Source organism: Rutidosis leptorrhynchoides, chromosome 11, assembly GCF_046630445.1.
Source record: "Rutidosis leptorrhynchoides isolate AG116_Rl617_1_P2 chromosome 11, CSIRO_AGI_Rlap_v1, whole genome shotgun sequence".
Taxonomy (NCBI): Eukaryota; Viridiplantae; Streptophyta; class Magnoliopsida; order Asterales; family Asteraceae; genus Rutidosis; species Rutidosis leptorrhynchoides.
Genome location: NC_092343.1, coordinates 187,611,437 through 187,630,306, shown reverse-complemented (window position 1 = coordinate 187,630,306; position 18,870 = coordinate 187,611,437). Strand labels below are relative to the sequence as shown.

General features: G+C 35.7%; 1 protein-coding gene across 1 annotated transcript; it reads left to right on the top strand.

Moving 5' to 3' along the window:
• The first annotated feature begins 16,709 nt into the window (after positions 1-16,709).
• On the top strand, positions 16,710-18,334 carry LOC139875322 (uncharacterized). The gene is made up of 3 exons (XM_071862663.1): positions 16,710-16,889; positions 16,996-17,937; positions 18,002-18,334. Exons 1-3 carry the CDS (start codon positions 16,710-16,712, stop codon positions 18,332-18,334), a joined length of 1,455 nt encoding a protein of 484 aa, XP_071718764.1.
• Positions 18,335-18,870: the final 536 nt, after the last annotated feature.

The window sequence follows — 18,870 nt, the reverse complement described above, 5'->3', positions numbered from 1 at the left end:
CATAACATGATTATAATCAAATCATAATTATCATTGATCTCGTCCATGCACCTCTCATTAATATTACTCAATAGTTACAGACAATCGTAGCATTTGCAATAGAAATGTTTGATAGCGGTATTGGGCCATCTAATGGGCCGTTTATTTGGGCTGGATTTTTGAGGTTGGGTTTAATGGATTTTTAATCGAATTGAGTGAGCTTCTATGGTAATATTGGTTCGTTCGCATAGCTGGGACAGGAGCAAAAATATAACACAATTATTGAGTGACAAGTGGGGTTTAGTTGTAATGAAATTGTCGACCAACTACTCCCATGTGCATCATTTGTTATAGCACTATGTATATTAATATTAATCTATAAATGAATTTTAAACCAAGTAGCAAGGTGGCTGTAGCAGCAACAATGCGAAGAGAGAAAAAAAAATGGTGTTTCGAGTCTTGTTTTATGGTTTCACGAAGGAGAACAATAAACAACCTTGGGTTTCGTTGGTCATGGTGATTTCTTGTGGGTTTCGCGATAGTTTGCAAAAGTGATCAAAAAAGAAACAAAAATAACGAAGAAGGGTGTTGGTTTGGTGAAGAAGGTGATGGTGTTTAGTGATGGTAACTCGTGGAGGTTTTGTGGAGTTCTTTGAATGATCAATATTACGGCAGCCATCATGATTAAAGGGGAATAGTTGCAGGTTCTTGAGGAGGATAATCAACAATAACAAAAAGTAACAACAAAGGTTTGGAAGGGTTCGTGGTGGTTTGTTTCGAAAGGTAACAGAAAACAATGACGACTAATTGTTGGTGGTGGCGGTTGGGACAGAAACATAAATAGTATGTGGTTATCCGTGGTGGTCTCGATGGTTCATGAAAAAAATATATATAGAGAGAGTAGAGGGTGACGAGATAGAGAGTTGACCAGTAATCGTGTTGTGGGTTTTGGTGGTTTATACGATAATAATCAAGGTGATGTCGAGCTTCTTTCAAGAGTGGTGGTGGATAATAAAAGTGGCGGTGGGTGACGGGTATGGAGGTGGTGTATCACGATGAAAGTGGCGGGGTTGTAGTGTTCAACTAAGATGGTTTTAGGGTAACAGACGGCGGGCATGGGTGTTCGGGAGTGGTGATCGAGGATGGCGTGTTTAGTTGATCACGGTGGGATAGATGATTCCTTGGTGGTGATTTTATGTGGGTTTGATGATATTTGAAGATCATGGTGGTGATGAGTGGCCATCGGTTGTGGTGGTCCGGTGATATAAGGGAGAGTCGAAGAAGAAGATAGTTGAATTGTCTATGTATCATTCTCATATCTATATCTATATATACAGATGTTTTAACTAGAATGTAGATTAATAATATTATTATATTATAATAATAATAATTAAGAATCATAAAGTCATGTTTTAAAAGAAAAGAAAACAGTAGTAATTCATATTTCAAACTATCACGGATGTATTACTGTGATGTTCTGCCGACAGTTTTCTACGGAGCACGATATCGTGTACATTGCTAAACAGTTGACGTATAAAAGTGTCCCTAAAAATCTCAAATTTTTAGATTAAACATAAATAATTATTTCACTTATTACATGTTTGAAACCTGATAAAAAAATATTCGTTAGTTATTTATTTTCAATATTTTCTTTTTCTACATGTAAACAATTTTAAATAACAAGTTTAACTATCAAAATAATTATATTACATATTTTAAACAATAAATTTAATATGATTTATATATCTAGAAATATTATTTATTTGTAGCAACAATTTCATATAACAGATTAATAACATTTATTATAAATATATTTATATATATATATATATATATATATATATATATATATATATATATATATATATATATATATATATATACACTCATCTATTTACAAATAGTTGTTCGTGAATCGTCGGGCACGGTCAAAGGGTATTTGATTAACTGAATATAGATTTTAAACTTTCTAGACTCAACATTACATATTTTGCTTATCGTGTCGGAAATATATAAAGATTAAGGTTTAAATTTGGTCGGAAATTTCCGGGTCATTACAGCATTGTTCCAATTACAGAGAACTAGTTCATAGTTTGGGATGTTTTTCAGAAACTTCACATTCGGAGTAAATAAGTCTAGGAGATAGACATTATATGTTTATATATAACTGTTAGCGTAGAATTGCTGCAAAATTCGAAATACTAATTGCTAATTCCCAGTAGTTGGTATGGCAATTATCGTTAGAAGATGTAGATGAGTACATGATAGGGTTTCAATGAGTATAAGGATTTTTCGAAAGGTCAAGGATCAATGAAGTTGTTGGTAAATTTACTGCTAATGTGGTGGAACATAAAAGGTTCCCCAGTAACAAGAACGTATATATCAAGATTACAGTAAGGCTTAATCTAAAAAGTTGAAGTTGACTGGTTGGAAGTGTGGTAAAACTGGATACTTTGAAAAGGAATTTCAAGGTTATTTTTGGTAAAAACAATACCAAAGGATCTTTCACAGTTTTGAAGTCAAAGTATAGCTTTGAAAGATGTAGAGATCTAAGAATGATTTCACCAGTTCAGAGTTATGACTTGGATTCTGATCCGTCAATATCAGAATATGTAATTGAATTTGTATGAAAACGATTGTATATCGTTGCGAGCATTGTTAATAATTTTTGAATTAAAGTTGAAGAATGTACAGTATAACATATTAATTGCGAACTTATATATTTCCCGAGTATTACCTACCCGTTAAAGATTTCACAATTAATACTTTGTACAAAAGAATTTTTTTATTACCGTCTTTATGAAAATATATGTATGTATATTTTCTTCAGATGTAATACAGATTTGATGAGTTAATATCATATTAAGCTCATTTGATTTTTGAATTGAATGAATAATCTCTAAAACATTAAGGATTACATAATCTTCGCGGAGTATTTCACTAATGAAATCAATACTTCATTATTTATTCTTATTCCTCGGTGAAGGATGTTTATGCTCGTGGAATTCTTATGAACTTCATAAGATATAAATGATGTTTTCTAGAAAGTTTCGAGTACATCGAAGATAAAAGTGTAAAATCAAACATGTAATTGATTAATACACCAAGTTCATTATGAATTGGAATTCATTGAGTTGAAACAGATATTTGTAGTTAACGATGGTTAAGTTGTTAATGAAGGATGTACATCATAGCATATTAGTAATATGAATTAACCGAGTAGTATCTACCATTTAAAATTCACACGTAATAGCTTAGTACGAAAAGATTCATGATGGTTTTAAAATTTATATGTATAAGATATACATATAAATTCTTTAGATGAATTGAGTTATTACTTCATAAATCATTGATACAATATACTCGTTGTTGACTCGTAATGATGTCCACGGTGCTTTCTTGAACTGACGGAGCTTGTGATGTTAGAGGTGCTGCTGATTCTGACGATGTTGACAGCACTGCCTGTGCTGGTGAGGCTAAGGGTACTGTTGATGCTGTTGGTAAAACAAGTCTAGCTTGTATCTTACACCATTCGGATAAGGGTTTCTACTCTATCTGATTTAGGGTTAAGGCTAGAATAGATAATCTCTAAACTTTAGAAATTACATAATCGTCGTAGAATGTTTCTCCGATGAAGTTATGAATCCATACTTCATCGTTTGTCGTTGCTGGTACTTCTTGGTACCTATGGTGCGTAAGATGTTGATATCCGAGGTACAAATTGTGATGTTGAGGCGTGTGATGTGGATGTGGTTGTTGGTGGTGGTAATGATCCTGTTGGTGTGGATGATGGTGGTACCGGTTATGCTGCGGGTGCTGCTGCTGGTGTTCGTAACCCTTGCACCATATTCTCCAAAGCCACTACCCGAGCACGAAGCTCGTTGACTTCTTCTATTATACTGGGATGATTGGTGGTTCGGACAAGCGGATGAATAAGATTTAGAATATTGGATATTATATAGTCATTGCGAGCTGTTCTGAAAATGAGGGTGAAAATGGTGTTTCGAACGGGTTTGCCGGTAAGTGCTTCAGGTTCTTCACCAAGAGGTGAATGTGGTGGATGGAAGGGATCGCCTTCTTCTTGTCTCCAATGATTAAGTAGATTACGAACCCATCTCCAATTCATCCAGAATAGATGATGGCTAATTGGTTGATCCATTCCGGTTACACTGTCTTCAGAATTCAGGTGAATATCCATATCAGAATAGCTGTCAGAGTTTAAGGAATTTGAACTAGATACGGGATCCATCTTGTATAATTAGGGAGATGATTTTTGATATGAATTAGATTATAGAATTTAGTTTGGTATTCTTCAATACATAATTTACATATGTATATATAATACCAAATTCCATAAATCACGGAGAAATTTTCGGAAGATGTCAGGAAAAGTTTACAGTAACAGATACGCTAAGATATGAATTTTGTCTATACACTATTCATGCAATCAATGCAGTAAAACGTGTCTAGACTAGGAATGATAAATAGGTAATTTCCGACAAGAAATGATAAGCAAAACTTTTGACATGCAGACACGGTCGAAGTCCAGACTTACTAATGCATCCTTAACAACTATCAGTTAGACACACTCATGCAAGACCTGGTTCACTAGGACCAACGCTCTGATACCAACTGTGACGATCGCTCCAAATCCATATGGACGAACACGTCATTCATCGATTTCATTGCGAGGTATTTGACCTCTATATGATACGTTTTGTAAACATTGCATTCTTTTGAAAAGGCACACCATAAATGAATATTTAAATCAAAGGTTTTCGACATCTGATGATTTCTGCATATAGACAATCACCGTAAATAATAGTTTATAATAGTAATTCCGTTGACAATGCAGTCAAAATAAGATACATGGTGATGATTTGGTGAATGCAATGTTTTCTTGATAAATATGCCATGTAAGACTCCATGCACATAGCTTGTCTAACATATAAGAAAATAGCGGAAGACTTCTAGGGAACTTGAGAATAAACATGCTAACAAGTGTCAACACAAAGGTTGGTGAGTTCATAGTTTTAGTGTTTCGCATAATCTGTATATAAAGGTGGATCACAAGATTTCAGTTGTTTCATCCGAAACGTTTATCAAAATATTCTACGAAATTGAGCACCCTGGTAACTAAACTTAACGTATATATAATTTATACCCTTTGTATAATCATCTTAATAATACACGCAAACCAACGTGTACGCTTCTCAAATAGCATACGTCCGTTAAAAGGCTAGTGCTCTAGCTCAGACGGGGATATCAAGCCCTATGGATCCATATACTACTACTCGCGCCCACCAGTTCTTATAACTGGTAGTTACTAGTTACCAAAGCTAAGGGATGTTCGGTTCAAACTCGGTGTAGAATTTAGTATGTACTTGTATCCATTGCGTTTAAAATAAAGTGCATGTATTCTCAGCCCAAAAATATAGATTGCAAAAGCAATTAAAAAGGGAGCAAATGAAACTCACCTTAGCAGCACATAAGGTCATTCATCAAAAAGTGACCGTAACTCGGAATGCAAGATTAACGGTAGATCTCAACCTAGAGAACATATGTTGGTCAATACATGTCTAATAAACTAGGTTGGGTTATAGTGTATCACAATCCTAATGCTCGAGATCGACATACAAAAGTTATCAAAAGTCATTTCAAAAAGTCAATTTTGGCAATTGTTCAACAAAACGAGACGTGCCTTATATAAGGATTCATTTACTTGGCTAGTAGTATTTTATCAATCTCATAAACAGGTTGTTTAAATATTAATTGCAGATTCAAAAGCAATTCCAATTAACGTCAATTATAATTCAGTTGACCATATCTTTTGATTCGTTCATCGAAATTACGCGATTTCTAAATGAAAAGTTATTGATTTTTCGCCAGCTTTCCGAAAACATGTATATCATATACCTTTTACCAGTAATATATGTATTTAATTCGTGATTCATTATAAACTGTTTAACGACGAAATTTAGCATACAAGCATGTATAAATATATACTCGAGCACTAGACATGTATACACTATTAATATATAAAAGATAAGATATGAATGCTCACGTATCAATATTGGAATTTAATATTGCAGGAAAATACGTAGACGCAACAGAGATGATAAATACTAGGTTTGACTTGCGAACAATACCCATGAACATTACCCATAACCTCCATAGCTATAACCCATAATTTCCTTAGTTCTATCCCGTTTGAAGCTTGTTTTGAAAGTGACACGCTCATGACCTCGTCGTAATATTTTATGTATAATATTACTAAAAATATTAAGATTAATAATAATAATAATAATAATAATAATAATATAATAATAATAATAATAATAATAATAATAATAATAATAATAATAATAATAATAATAATAATAATAATAATAATAATAATAATAATAATAATAATAAATAAATAAATAAATACTTAGGAGTAATATGTGAAAAAAAACATGCGCAAGAAACCTGGTATTTATAGCCATAATTCCTGATTCTGATGCTCATGCAATCACATGGGTTTTATGCCTATTTCTCATGCGATCGCATGGCCATCAGATCCAGCTCACATATTTTTTGTTTTCTTGTTTGTCGACATAATTAAATATAATATATATAATATATATAATTAAAATAATTAATTATATATTATATTAAATTCATGTGCATAGTTGACTTGTAATTTTCGTTCCAAAGACTCGTACGTTGTCACTCGACTTATGTCCCGGTTTCGGTTTCTCGAACGCATTTTCGTGTGCTTAGAAAACTCGCAATTTACGTTTTGTGACTCGTACTGTTGTCAAAATATAGTCTTAAATTATCAATAAACTATATCATTCAAAGTGTATCTTAAACTTTCGAGTGTTTTGGTCATTTACTTCTATAAATCATTGTCTCGCTATTTGTTAATATATATATATATATATATATATATATATATATATATATATATATATATATATATATATATATATATAATAACAAATCGTTTTATGACCAAGTTAATATATATTTTCAACATTCATAAACACATTTTAAATATACGTTGTAAGTTATTCATACAATTAATATTCCAACTTATCATATATATTCAAATAAATATTTAAACCAATAAGTTTAATGTACGGTATCAAAAAATTTAATACATTATTACGTTTTCAAGTTATAGTATATATATATATATCTATATACATATAATTGTTCGCGAATCGTCGAGAACAACTGAAAGGTATTTGAATATATGAAAATAGATCAAAAATTTTGAGATTCAGTTTTACAGACTTCGTTTATCGTGTCGAAAATGTTACTCATATAAAGATTAAGTTTAAATTTTGTCAGAAATTTCTGGGTCATCACACCCGGTAAACCCAGAGGAGGTCCCAGCTCCACCCAGCCCTAGTTTCCCGGAGCCACAGTATCATTTCGATGGTATCGTGATCCCTGGGATAAATGGAGGCTGTCCATTTCTTAACGAACGTGGACACTGGGTTAGATACACCGCCGACGAGCGGGTTATGTCGACTCCGCCTGGCAGACATCGGATCATGACCACCGACCGGATATATTCTCCCACACATGATGTACCTGCACCACCCTCAGACGACTCAGACAGTTCATCATCAGACGAGATTAGTGAGGAGGAGGAGGAAGTAACGGAGATTACTGAAAAAGAATTTAACAAGGGAAAGGAACCTGTAGTCACCAACCACGAATTGCTGAATTCGAAAATTAATAAAGCAATTATTGTACAAAGTACTCCTAACATTGCTACCCCTAGTCACCCTTGTCTTACCAACTCTATTGAGGTATCAAGTACCTCAGAACCCCGACCAAAATATAAACGTACCGCTCGAATAAGCGTTATGCCAGTACCTGATAACAAGAAGCCTCGCCGTTTTTAAAAACCATTTCCACTACGACATCACTTCACGCGTTGTATAATATTAATTAGTGTACTTTACTTTATCCTACATATGTTCTATGTAAAATAAACTTATGTGAATAAGTGGTATTGTATCGTTGTACAATAATGCATGGGAGAATAAAGTGTGAAATGATAATGCATTAGTTTTCATAATAGAATATTATTTGAATTGTAGTAGTTAATTGTTGTACTAAGCTATTAAGTCTGAACTTAAACGGGTAGGTAATACCCTAGAAATAATTATAAAACGCTAATAGGAAGAAAAGGCTTTTATAATAACTGGTTCATATTATTAATATGCCACGATGTACCATTAATTACTCGCTACATCTATAATATTCTACGTGATTAATTATCTTATATGTTTATTGAAGAAATATGTCTCAAATGTCGGATGATGAGTTTGAGGAACTAGTCAAGAAACGTATGAATGAAAGAATTGTTGCAGCCGAGGCAGCAAAAGTAGCAGCCGAGGCAGCAAAAGTAGCAGCCGCCAAAGCAGCAGCCGAAGCAACAGCTGTGAATACAAACTCACGAAATGGATGCTCATACAAAACTTTTCAAGTATGCAAACCACAGACGTTTAGTGGAACCGATGGACCAGTTGGTCTAACCCGATGGTTTGAAAAGATGGAGTCCATTTTCAAAATAAGTAATTGTGCAGACGGAGACAAGTCAAAGTATACTTCGTGCACCTTGCAAGACGGTGCACTTACTTGGTGGACCAATTATGCTAAAGCAGAAGGAGTAGATACGGCATACGATATCTCTTGGGAGGAATTGAAAAAGATGCTAATCGAGGAGTACTGTCCTCGAAACGAGATCAGAAAAATGGAATCTGAGTTACGTAATCTGAAGGTTTTCGGTGTGAATCTCAAGAACTATGAAAAGCATTTCATGGAACTAGCCTTGTTGTGTCCCGAATTAGTTCCAAACGAGAAACGAAAGATAGAAATGTATATTGACGGTTTGTCAATCAATATCAAAGGAAATGTTACATTGTCCAAACCGAATACGATGCAGGAAGCCATGAGAATGGCACACCAACTCATGGACCAGATCACGGAGAGTACGATTAAGGCACCAACTACCGAAGTCAAGACAACTGAAGGAAAAAGGAAATGAGAAGACCATAAGGGCAACAATTCTCACCCGAAGAGGAAAGAGACTTTTAAGGGCAAACAAGATTGAGAAATTGATAGTCCAAACTACAAAGGACCACATCCATTCTGCAAAAGATGTTACACACATCATTCAGGTTATTGCCAGATGGTCTGTAATAAATGCAACAAGAAGGGACATGTGGCAAAAGATTGTTATGTCACTATTTCTGGAGTGAATACACACCCGACCGATGTCAAGAAATGTTTTAGATGTGGGAAGCCTGGCCACTTTAAAAATCAATGCCCTGATAAGGAGAAGAACAAAGAACCAGCAAGTGGGAGGACATTTAATATTAATGTCAGTGAAGCGCATGAAGACCCTGATCTTGTTACGGGTACGTTTACCGTTAATAATCAACTAGCTTCTATTATGTTTTATACTGGTGCTGATAGAAGTTATATGTGTAAAGACTTTGGTTCTAAACTGAAATGTTCATCATTGCCTCTAGACGATAAATATACTATTGAATTAGCTAATGGTAAACTGATAAAAGCCGATAAAATTTGCCATGGTTGTGAGATAAACCTTGCTGGTGAAACATTCAAAATCGATTTGATACCCGTAGAATTAGGAAGTTTTGACGTAATCGTTGACATGAACTGGATATCCAAAACAAGAGCGGAAGTTGTTTGTGCTGAGAAAGAAATCGGCATCCCTCGTAAGGATGAAACGTCATTGATGATTTATAGGGAGAAGAGCAACTTGAAGATGAACCTTGTCAGCTGTATGAAGGCCCAGAAACTTATAAGAAAAGGTTGTTATGTCATTTTAGCACACGTGAAGAAAACTAAAACTGAAGAAAAAAGCATTAACGATGTACCGGTTGTAAGAGAATATCCCGAAGTATTCCTAGAAGAATTACCTGGGCTACCTCCACACAGATGTGTAGAATTTCAGATTGATCTCGTGCCAGGAGCCGCACCTGTAGCCCGATCCCCATATTCACTTGCACCTTCCGAGATGCAAGAATTGCAAATCCAATTATAAGAATTATTGGATCGTGGATTTATTCGTCCCAGTTTTTTACCTTGGGGTGCTCTTATTTTGTTTGTCAAGAAGAAGGATGGATCTATGAGAATGTGCATAGATTACCGAGAATTAAACAAATTAACGATCAAGAATCGGTACCCATTACCGAGAATTGATGATTTGTTTGATCAATTGCAAGGATCAAGTGTTTATTCTAAGATTGATCTACGCTCCGAATATCATCAGCTGAGAGTGAAGGAAGAAGATGTTCCTAAAACCGCGTTTAGAACCCGTTACGGTCACTGTGAGTTTTTAGTCATGCCTTTTGGATTGACTAATGCTCCAGCAGTATTCATAGATCTAATGAATCGCATCTGCAGACTGTATTTAGACAAATTTGTCATTGTTTTTATCGACGACATATTGATTTACTCGAAGAACAAGGAAGAACATGAGCAACACGTAAGACTGGTACTAGAGGTACTCAAGAAAGATGAACTGTACGCAAAATTTTCGAAGTGTGATTTATGGTTACAAGAAGTACAATTTTTGGGCCATGTTGTCAGTAAACATGGAATTAAAGTTGACCCTGCCAAGATCGAAGCCATTAGTAAATGGGAAACACCGAAGACTCCAACACAAATCTGTCAATTCTTAGGTCTTGCTGGTTACTACCGAAGATTCATTCAAGATTTCTCTAAAATCACCAAACCCTTAACTGCATTGACTCAAAAGGGAAAGAAGTATGATTGGTCCACAGAACAGGAATCCGCATTTCAACTGTTAAAGAAGAAGTTAACGTCTGCACCCATTTTGTCATTACTGGAAGGAAATGATGATTTCGTGATCTATTGTGACGCTTCCTGCCAAGGCTTAGGATGTGTATTAATGCAACGCACAAAATTTATCGCATACGCCTCACGACAACTAAAAAATCACGAAAAGAACTATACGACGCACGATTTGGAACTTGGAGCAGTAGTTTTTGCACTAAAAATATGGAGACATTATCTATATTTAACCAAGTGTACAGTGTACACTGACCATAAGAGTCTTCAGCATATTTTTGATCAAAAACAACTCAATATGAGGCAACGTCGCTAGGTAGAGTTATTGAATGACTGTGATTGTAAAATCCGTTACCACCCCGGAAAGGCTAATGCTGTAGCTGATGCCCTAAGTCGGAAAGAAAGAGTAAAACCTCTTAGGGTTCGAGCTTTGAACATTACAATTCGTACTGACCTCACAAAGCAAATTCAAGCAGCACAGTTAGTAGCTTTAAAAGAAGAAAACGAAAAAGGCGAAATGAGCAAAGGGTTAGAAAAACATCTTGAAGTAAAAGCCGATGGAACCCTGTATTTTGCCGGTAGGATATGGGTACCAAGACATGATAACCTAAGGCAACTAGTACTGAATGAAGCACACAAAATGAGGTACTCAATTCATCCAGGAAATGGAAAAATGTACCACGATCTCAAGAAGTTTATTGGTGGCCTAATATGAAGACAGAAATTGCTACTTATGTAAGCAAATGTTTGACATGTACGAAGGTCAAAGCAGAGCACCAAAAGCCGTCAGGATTACTACAACAACCAGAAATTCCTCACTGGAAATGGGAAAGGATAACCATGGATTTCATTACGAAATTGCCAAGGACTTCAAGTAGTCACGATACTATTTGGGTGATAGTTGATAGCCTCACTAAATCAGCTCACTTTCTACCAATAAAGGAGATAGACAGTATGGAAATATTAGCACGCTTATATTTGAAGGAAGTAGTTTCCATGCATGGTGTACCTATCTCCATAATATCTGATCGTGACACCCTATTCATATCACATTTTTGGCAGTCATTATAAAAAGCATTTGGACCTCGATTAGATATGAGCACCGCTTATCACCCACATTGAAATGGTCAAAGTGAAAGAGCAATACAAACATTGGAAGACATGTTACGGGCATGCGTGATTGACTTTGGAACCAGTTGGGATCGACACTTACCCTTGGCAGAATTCTCATACAATAACAGCTATCATATGAGCATCAACGCACCGCCATTTGAAGTACTTTACGGTAGAAAGTGCAGATCTCCTATTTGTTGGAGCAAAGTAAGAGAAAGACAACTTACTGGACCAGAAATTATTCATGAAACCACTGAAAAGATCATTCAAATACAACAGCGATTGAAAATGGCCATGAGTCGTCAAAAGAGTTATGCTGACAAAAGAAGAAAACTGCTAGAATTTCAAATGGGCGACAAAGTCATGTTAAAAGTGTCACCCTGGAAGGCGTTGTACGATTCAGTAAACAAGGAAAGCTAAGTCCTAGGTACGTAGGACCCTTTGAAATCACCAAAAGAATTGGAACAGTTGCTTATCGATTAAAGCTACCGCAAGAACTTAGTGGTGTTCACGACACATTTCACATGTCAAATTTGAAGAAATGTTTAGCTGAAGAGGATGTCGTAATTCCTCTTGATGAAATACGAATCAATGATAAACTCCATTTTATCGAGAAACCTGTTGAAATGATGGATCGTGAGGTCAAACAATTAAAACAAAGCAAAATACCGATAGTTAGAGTTCGTTGGAACGCTAGACGAGGACCTGAGATTACTTGGGAACGTGAAGATCAAATGAAGCAAAAGTATCCACATTTGTTCACTGATATCGCTCATAAAACAGGTACTACTCAAAATTTTGGGACGAAATTTTCTTTAACGGGGAGGTACTGTGGTGATCCAGAAAATTTTGCATTATTAAATTAATTACAGGATAAAATGTTTCCGACATGATAAGCAAACATATTATGTTGAGTCTTAAAACTTTTGAAAACGTTTTATCCATACATGTACCCTTTCGACCATTCCCGACGATTCACGAACAACCATTTGTAAATAGATACGTATATATTTAAATATATAAATATATATAATAACGTGAAATAATAAAATACGATTTAATCATTAGAACTAAAAATGTAAAACAATAAACGATATAATAAAGTTGTTATTTAAAATGAATCTATATATATATAAGGTATATTAAATATAATTATTAAATGATTGTAACACTCGGTTGTCGTCTCGATTAGTATTAAACAAGTTTAAATATGAACTTATCAGAATATAAAAAATTAACGTTGGTACGGAATTAAGTTATGTAAATTTTAGGTTTACTAAAAATATATTTAAAAACCTTAGGTTGAGTTTTAACACTCCGTATATATGTACTTTTTCTAATCAACACGTAATAGTGTGATATTGTTCTAATGATACTATATTAATCAATAAATAAATTAGTATAATATACATATAAATAATACGTTACATATATATTTAAGAATAATATTATAATATATAAAAATAAAAATGGATATGTCGATTCAACTTGTGAGCTAGAAATATCATGAAACAATAAACTTTCTCGTGAAGTAAACAGAGTTATATTCTAGAACAATAATTCATGTGCTTGACATTATCTCACATCCGTGATCCTTTCTTTCAATGTCACCCACATCCCACTAAAAGTTCATGGCCCGGTTATGGATTAAATTATACGTAGGGTCTAATCATCTCATATTATACTTACAAAAGTATTTTATATTATTCCACCCGTGACTTGGATCTAAATTAAAATCTTTGGTCTTATTAAGAAGTACTCAAATGCGATTTGGAGACTATCACGAATTATTGCTTATACGTCATCTTTTACCAACCTATTAGACCCACTTTAATGATCTATTATTTATATTCATGCAAACTTACATTCTACTTCATAACCCATACTTTCAAAACTATATTTTTATGATAAGCTTTTGTAGTCACAACTTACAGTTAAATTGCAAAATCATAATTCATCCATAACCTTTAACTCATCTATCTTAATCTCTCCATATCATCCTTAAATCCATGTCAATCAATACGTTCTATTAATCCTCCTCAAATCATGAGGTCACCAACTAACTAGATTATAGAGAGTAGCATACGGGGAGCTTACAAGAAAACCACATCGAGAACGATAACTTTTGTTAATAGTTTTGGTACAAACTCGGTCTTATTTCAAAGGTAGACGAATCCAAGACCAACCATACAATCATCCACTATCATTACGTCTAAGCATTTTACCTACATTATTGAATCTCAATATTGAACAGTGAGTTTATAGTCTCCTTTTTTAAATGCTTTAAATATTTTTGTTCTGAGGATACATGCAATTTATTTTAAACGCAATGGACACAAGTACATACTTAATTCTACACTGAGTTAAACCAAAAATCCCTTAGCTTTGGTAACTAGTAGCTGCCAGTACATAGGATGTGGACTGGTGGGCGCGAATAATTGTATATAGATCCATAGGGTTTGACATCCCCGTCCGAGCTAGTAGCGCTTGCCTTTTAACGGACGTATGTTATTTGAGTTTATGACACGATGGTTTGCGTGTATTAAAACGAATAGAATAATTATTATTATAGCATTAAGTGTAATTACCAGGGTGCTCTGTTACGTAGAATCTATTGATAAACTTTTGATGAAATTTTGTGGTCCATCTTTATATACTTATGACTCGAGCAATTAAACCTATAACTCACTAACATTCGTGTTGACCTTTTTAGCATGTTTTATTCTCAGGTCCTTAGACTGCTTCCACTATGATGTGCTTGTTTCCTACATGGAGTCTCTCATGCTTTGTATAAAGTCTTTTGCATTCGAAACAAAACTACGTTGTGTAATAAATAATTTGACTGTGATGTCAACATGTAATATAAAGACTTATGTATTTCCGGGGATTTACTTATCCTTAAGTAATCGCCCACATGTTTATAACTTTCTATGTGTAGAAAGTAACTTATTTTAATGAATGTAGTATTTTTATTAAAACGTATCATGTAGAGGTCAAAACCTCACTATGGAATCAATGAATAACGTATCGCATCGATAGCGATTTTGACATGTCGTTACACCAATATTTCTTAACACCTTAGTGTGTCACCCAAATGAGTGGTTATGATTGTGTTTCGAATTCCTTTCTGTCAATGTTTTGGTAAAATCTAAGGGTTTGTAGACAAATTAGAACCTCTGATAGTTCTCAGTCATCCTTAAAGATTTATAAGCTTAGTTTGTATTGTAGTGCGTTAAATTCTCATTTATGATTTAAACCAGCCCTTACTTAAATCTATGCAATAAATCCCTTAGTTATCCACCATGTACCACACTTATAGTGGTTCCAAAGCTTCCAACCTTGACCATGCTCAAGTGGTCCTATAGTACATTAACATTGTACTCTACTGTTGGACAGTATTTCCTCGAGTCTTATACTCTTGACCAATGTCTTGATCTAGTCCTATGGTAATTCTCCATGTACTTTATAGTATTTCCGATGGGTTCATACCATGATATAAATACTTATAATAAATTGCCTTATAATTGTCGACTTTATAAAAGGTTTTAATCACGTTTATTGGTGGAAGGACAATAATAACGAGATTTAATATCATAGACAAAAAGCGAGTACGAAACGATAATCATCCCTAACTAACATTATTAAATCATGGCAAACAATCGAGTAATTACTCATACATCATGGCAACAAGCATTTCTAATATTACTAAATCATAAACATCAAACAAGAATATTATAATAAATTAATAAAAAAAAGGATAGATATTACCGAATAATGTAGGCAGAATAACACTTGTATTTCTTCATAATATCCATAGCGTTACAATGCTCAATAGCTTCTACTACTAACTACATACTAATCTCATATTGATCACTAGAGAGAGACAATAGAGAGATAATTATTTTCCTAATCTTTGTACTTTTCTCTCTCTAGAATATAGAGAGAGAAAGTAGAGAGAGAACTAATCTCCTACTGATCACTAGAGAGCAATAATAGAGAGATATTTAGAGAGAGAAGTGAAGAAGGTGTGTGTTGAAATGGTGGGATGAGCCACCTATTTATAGGAAAGGCTTGATGGCAAAGTTGTAAATAAGTTTGCTGAAAAACCCCTGGCAAGTGGGACGGCAGGTAGGACGGCAGGTAGGATGGCAGGCAAGATGGCATGTTGGACGGCAAGTAGGATTTAGGCTGAAAAATGGTCGGCAGGCTGTATGGAAGGCCGTATGGCAAGCCGTATGGCAAGCCGTATGGCCAGGCCGTTTGCAAGGACAAGCCGTTTTTGGTGCCCGTTTGCTGGCAAGCCATTTTCCATTGTGAAAAGCCGTATGGTAGCCCGGATGGCAAGCCGTATGGCTTGCCTTACTTGCTGTTTTCGCTGGATCGTAACTTGATTTCTTGTCTTTCACCGTTTTCGCTCTAGAATCTTCGTTTTAGCTCCGTTTTACTGGATTCTTTTTGCATCGTCTTCGTAATTACTAAATCTACCAAATTTACTGACAAAGTGATTATTTTGGCGATAAAGTTTGGAACTTTATTATTTTTAGGCCTTAATATCGTGGTAAAAATGTGACTTTTTAGCCGATATCATGGTATTATATCACGAAGAAAGGGATCCTAGCGAACCAGGAGAAAGTGGATAAGTTACAACAACTCAAGACTCCTACCACGATTAAAGAAATGTAGAGTCTAAATGGGAAACCATCATCGCTAAGCCGTTTCCTCTCCAGGGGTACCGAGAAACTACTGCCTTTCCTTAAAGTTCTAAAAGGATGTCTAGGGGCGAAAAAGATATCTGGATAGAGGAAGGAGAGCAAGCCTTCATTGACATGAAAGCACATATAGCTAATCTCCCAACTCTCACCTCCCCGAAGCGAGGGGAAACGCTATATGTTTACCTGGCAACTTCCAAGGAATGTATCAGCGTAGTACTTGTTGCGGAACGAGAAAAGGTACAGGTCCCCATATATTTTGTCAGCCGAGTCTTTACTCCATACCGCCAGGAAACTACGAAGGTACTTCCAAGCCCATCCGATTATTGTGTTAACTGACAAACAGATTAGGCAGGTACTCATGAAGCAAGAAAATTCGGGGCATATGGCCAAATGGGCCATCGTACTAGGAGAACATGACATCGATTACCAAGTTCGACATTCGATCAAAGCCCAAGTACTAGCAGATTTTATGGCAGAAACAACGGGGATAAATGAAGAAAGTGACTCTACTTTTGCACAAATTATCACTCTATCTGTTGAAACAGAGGAATGGAAGTTGTTCATCAATGGAGTCTCTAGGTCCGATGGCTCTGGAGCAGGGCTAATGTTGGTTAATCCCGAAGGGCAAGAGTTCACATACGCCCTTCGCTTTGAATTCAGCACAACCAATAACGAAGCTGAATACAAAGCTTTTCTTTCCAGACATAGAATAGCCAAAGAAATGAAAATCGAGCACCTACAGGCTTTGGTGGACTCCCAACTTGTAGCCAATCAGGTCCTTGGTATCTTTGAAGAAAGACAACCTACCATACAACTCTACTTGTCAAAAGTCGGAGAATTAGTAGAGAGCTTCAGAGGTTTCACCATTGAACATGTGCTGAGAAGTCAAAACATAAAGGCGGATGCTTTAAGAAAACTGGCCTCCGTTACCTTCACTCACCTAGCAAAAGAAGTCTTGGTTGAGGTCCTAGAAAAAAGGTCCATCAAGGTACAAGAGGTTCATGACCTAATCACGGAAGAAGAAAACACGTGGATGAAGCCCCTGAGGGAATACTTAGAACTCGGAGTTTTGTACGAAGACAAGAAGGAAGCACGAAAGGTTCGGATTAAAGCACCGTCATACAAAATAATGAACAGAGGTCTGTATCAAAAATCCTTCCTCACACCGTGGCTCCGATGTGTTGGGCTGAACCAAGCCTCGATGATTATCAGAGAAATGCATGAAGGTATATGTGGGCTCCATTCCGGACCAAGGTCAATTTTGGCAAAAAATACTAAGAATGGGGTACTACTTGACGACAATGCACGAAGATACTGTTACACTGCTACGAACCTGTGAGTCCTGCCAGATCCACGCTAAAGTTCAAAAGCAGCCAAAACAAGAGTTAATATCAGTCCTCTCAGCGTGGCCCTTCTCGAAATGGGGTATAGATATAGTAGGACCACTAACTGAAGCACCAGGAGGCTACAAATGGTTGGTAGTCGCCATAGACTATTTCACAAAGTGGACGGAGGTAAAACCATTAAGCACCACAACTGGGAAGTATATCGAAAAGTTTGTTTGGGAACACATCATATGTCGATTTGAAATCCCCCGAAAAATTGTTTCTGATAATAGGAAACAATTCGCCGAAGGCATCTTTCCTGGGTTTAGAAACAAACCTCTAGTTTTAGAAAAGTGATTACAGATAAAACAAACCTTTAGCTCCGTCTACCACCCCCAAGGAAACAGGAAGGTCAAAGTCACCAACAGAGATATCTTGAAAGGTTTAGAAAAGTGGTTAGGGAAATGTCACCAAGGATAGATGGAAGAACTCCCTCTAGTTTTATGGGCTCACCGAACCACACCAAAGAGGAGTAACGGGGAAACCCCCTATAGCTTGGTGTATGGCACTGAGGCGGTATTGCCTACCGAGATACAGGTATTGACCAACAGGACTACAAACCTTGAAGAGAACGAAGAAAACCTTTGTCTCAACCTCGACCTCATGGAGGAAAGAAGGGAACCTGCATTGAAAAATACTACAATAAATGAGTCAAACCGTCAGTGTACAAGGTCGGAGACTATGTTCTATGACTTAACATCACCAGCAAGGTGGAATACGAAGGGAAGATGGGCCCAACTTGGGAAGGCCCGTACATAATTTTCGAAGCATTTGGGAATGGCTCGTAAAAGCTTGAAACCACCGAAGGAAAGCAGGTCCCACGAAACTTAAAT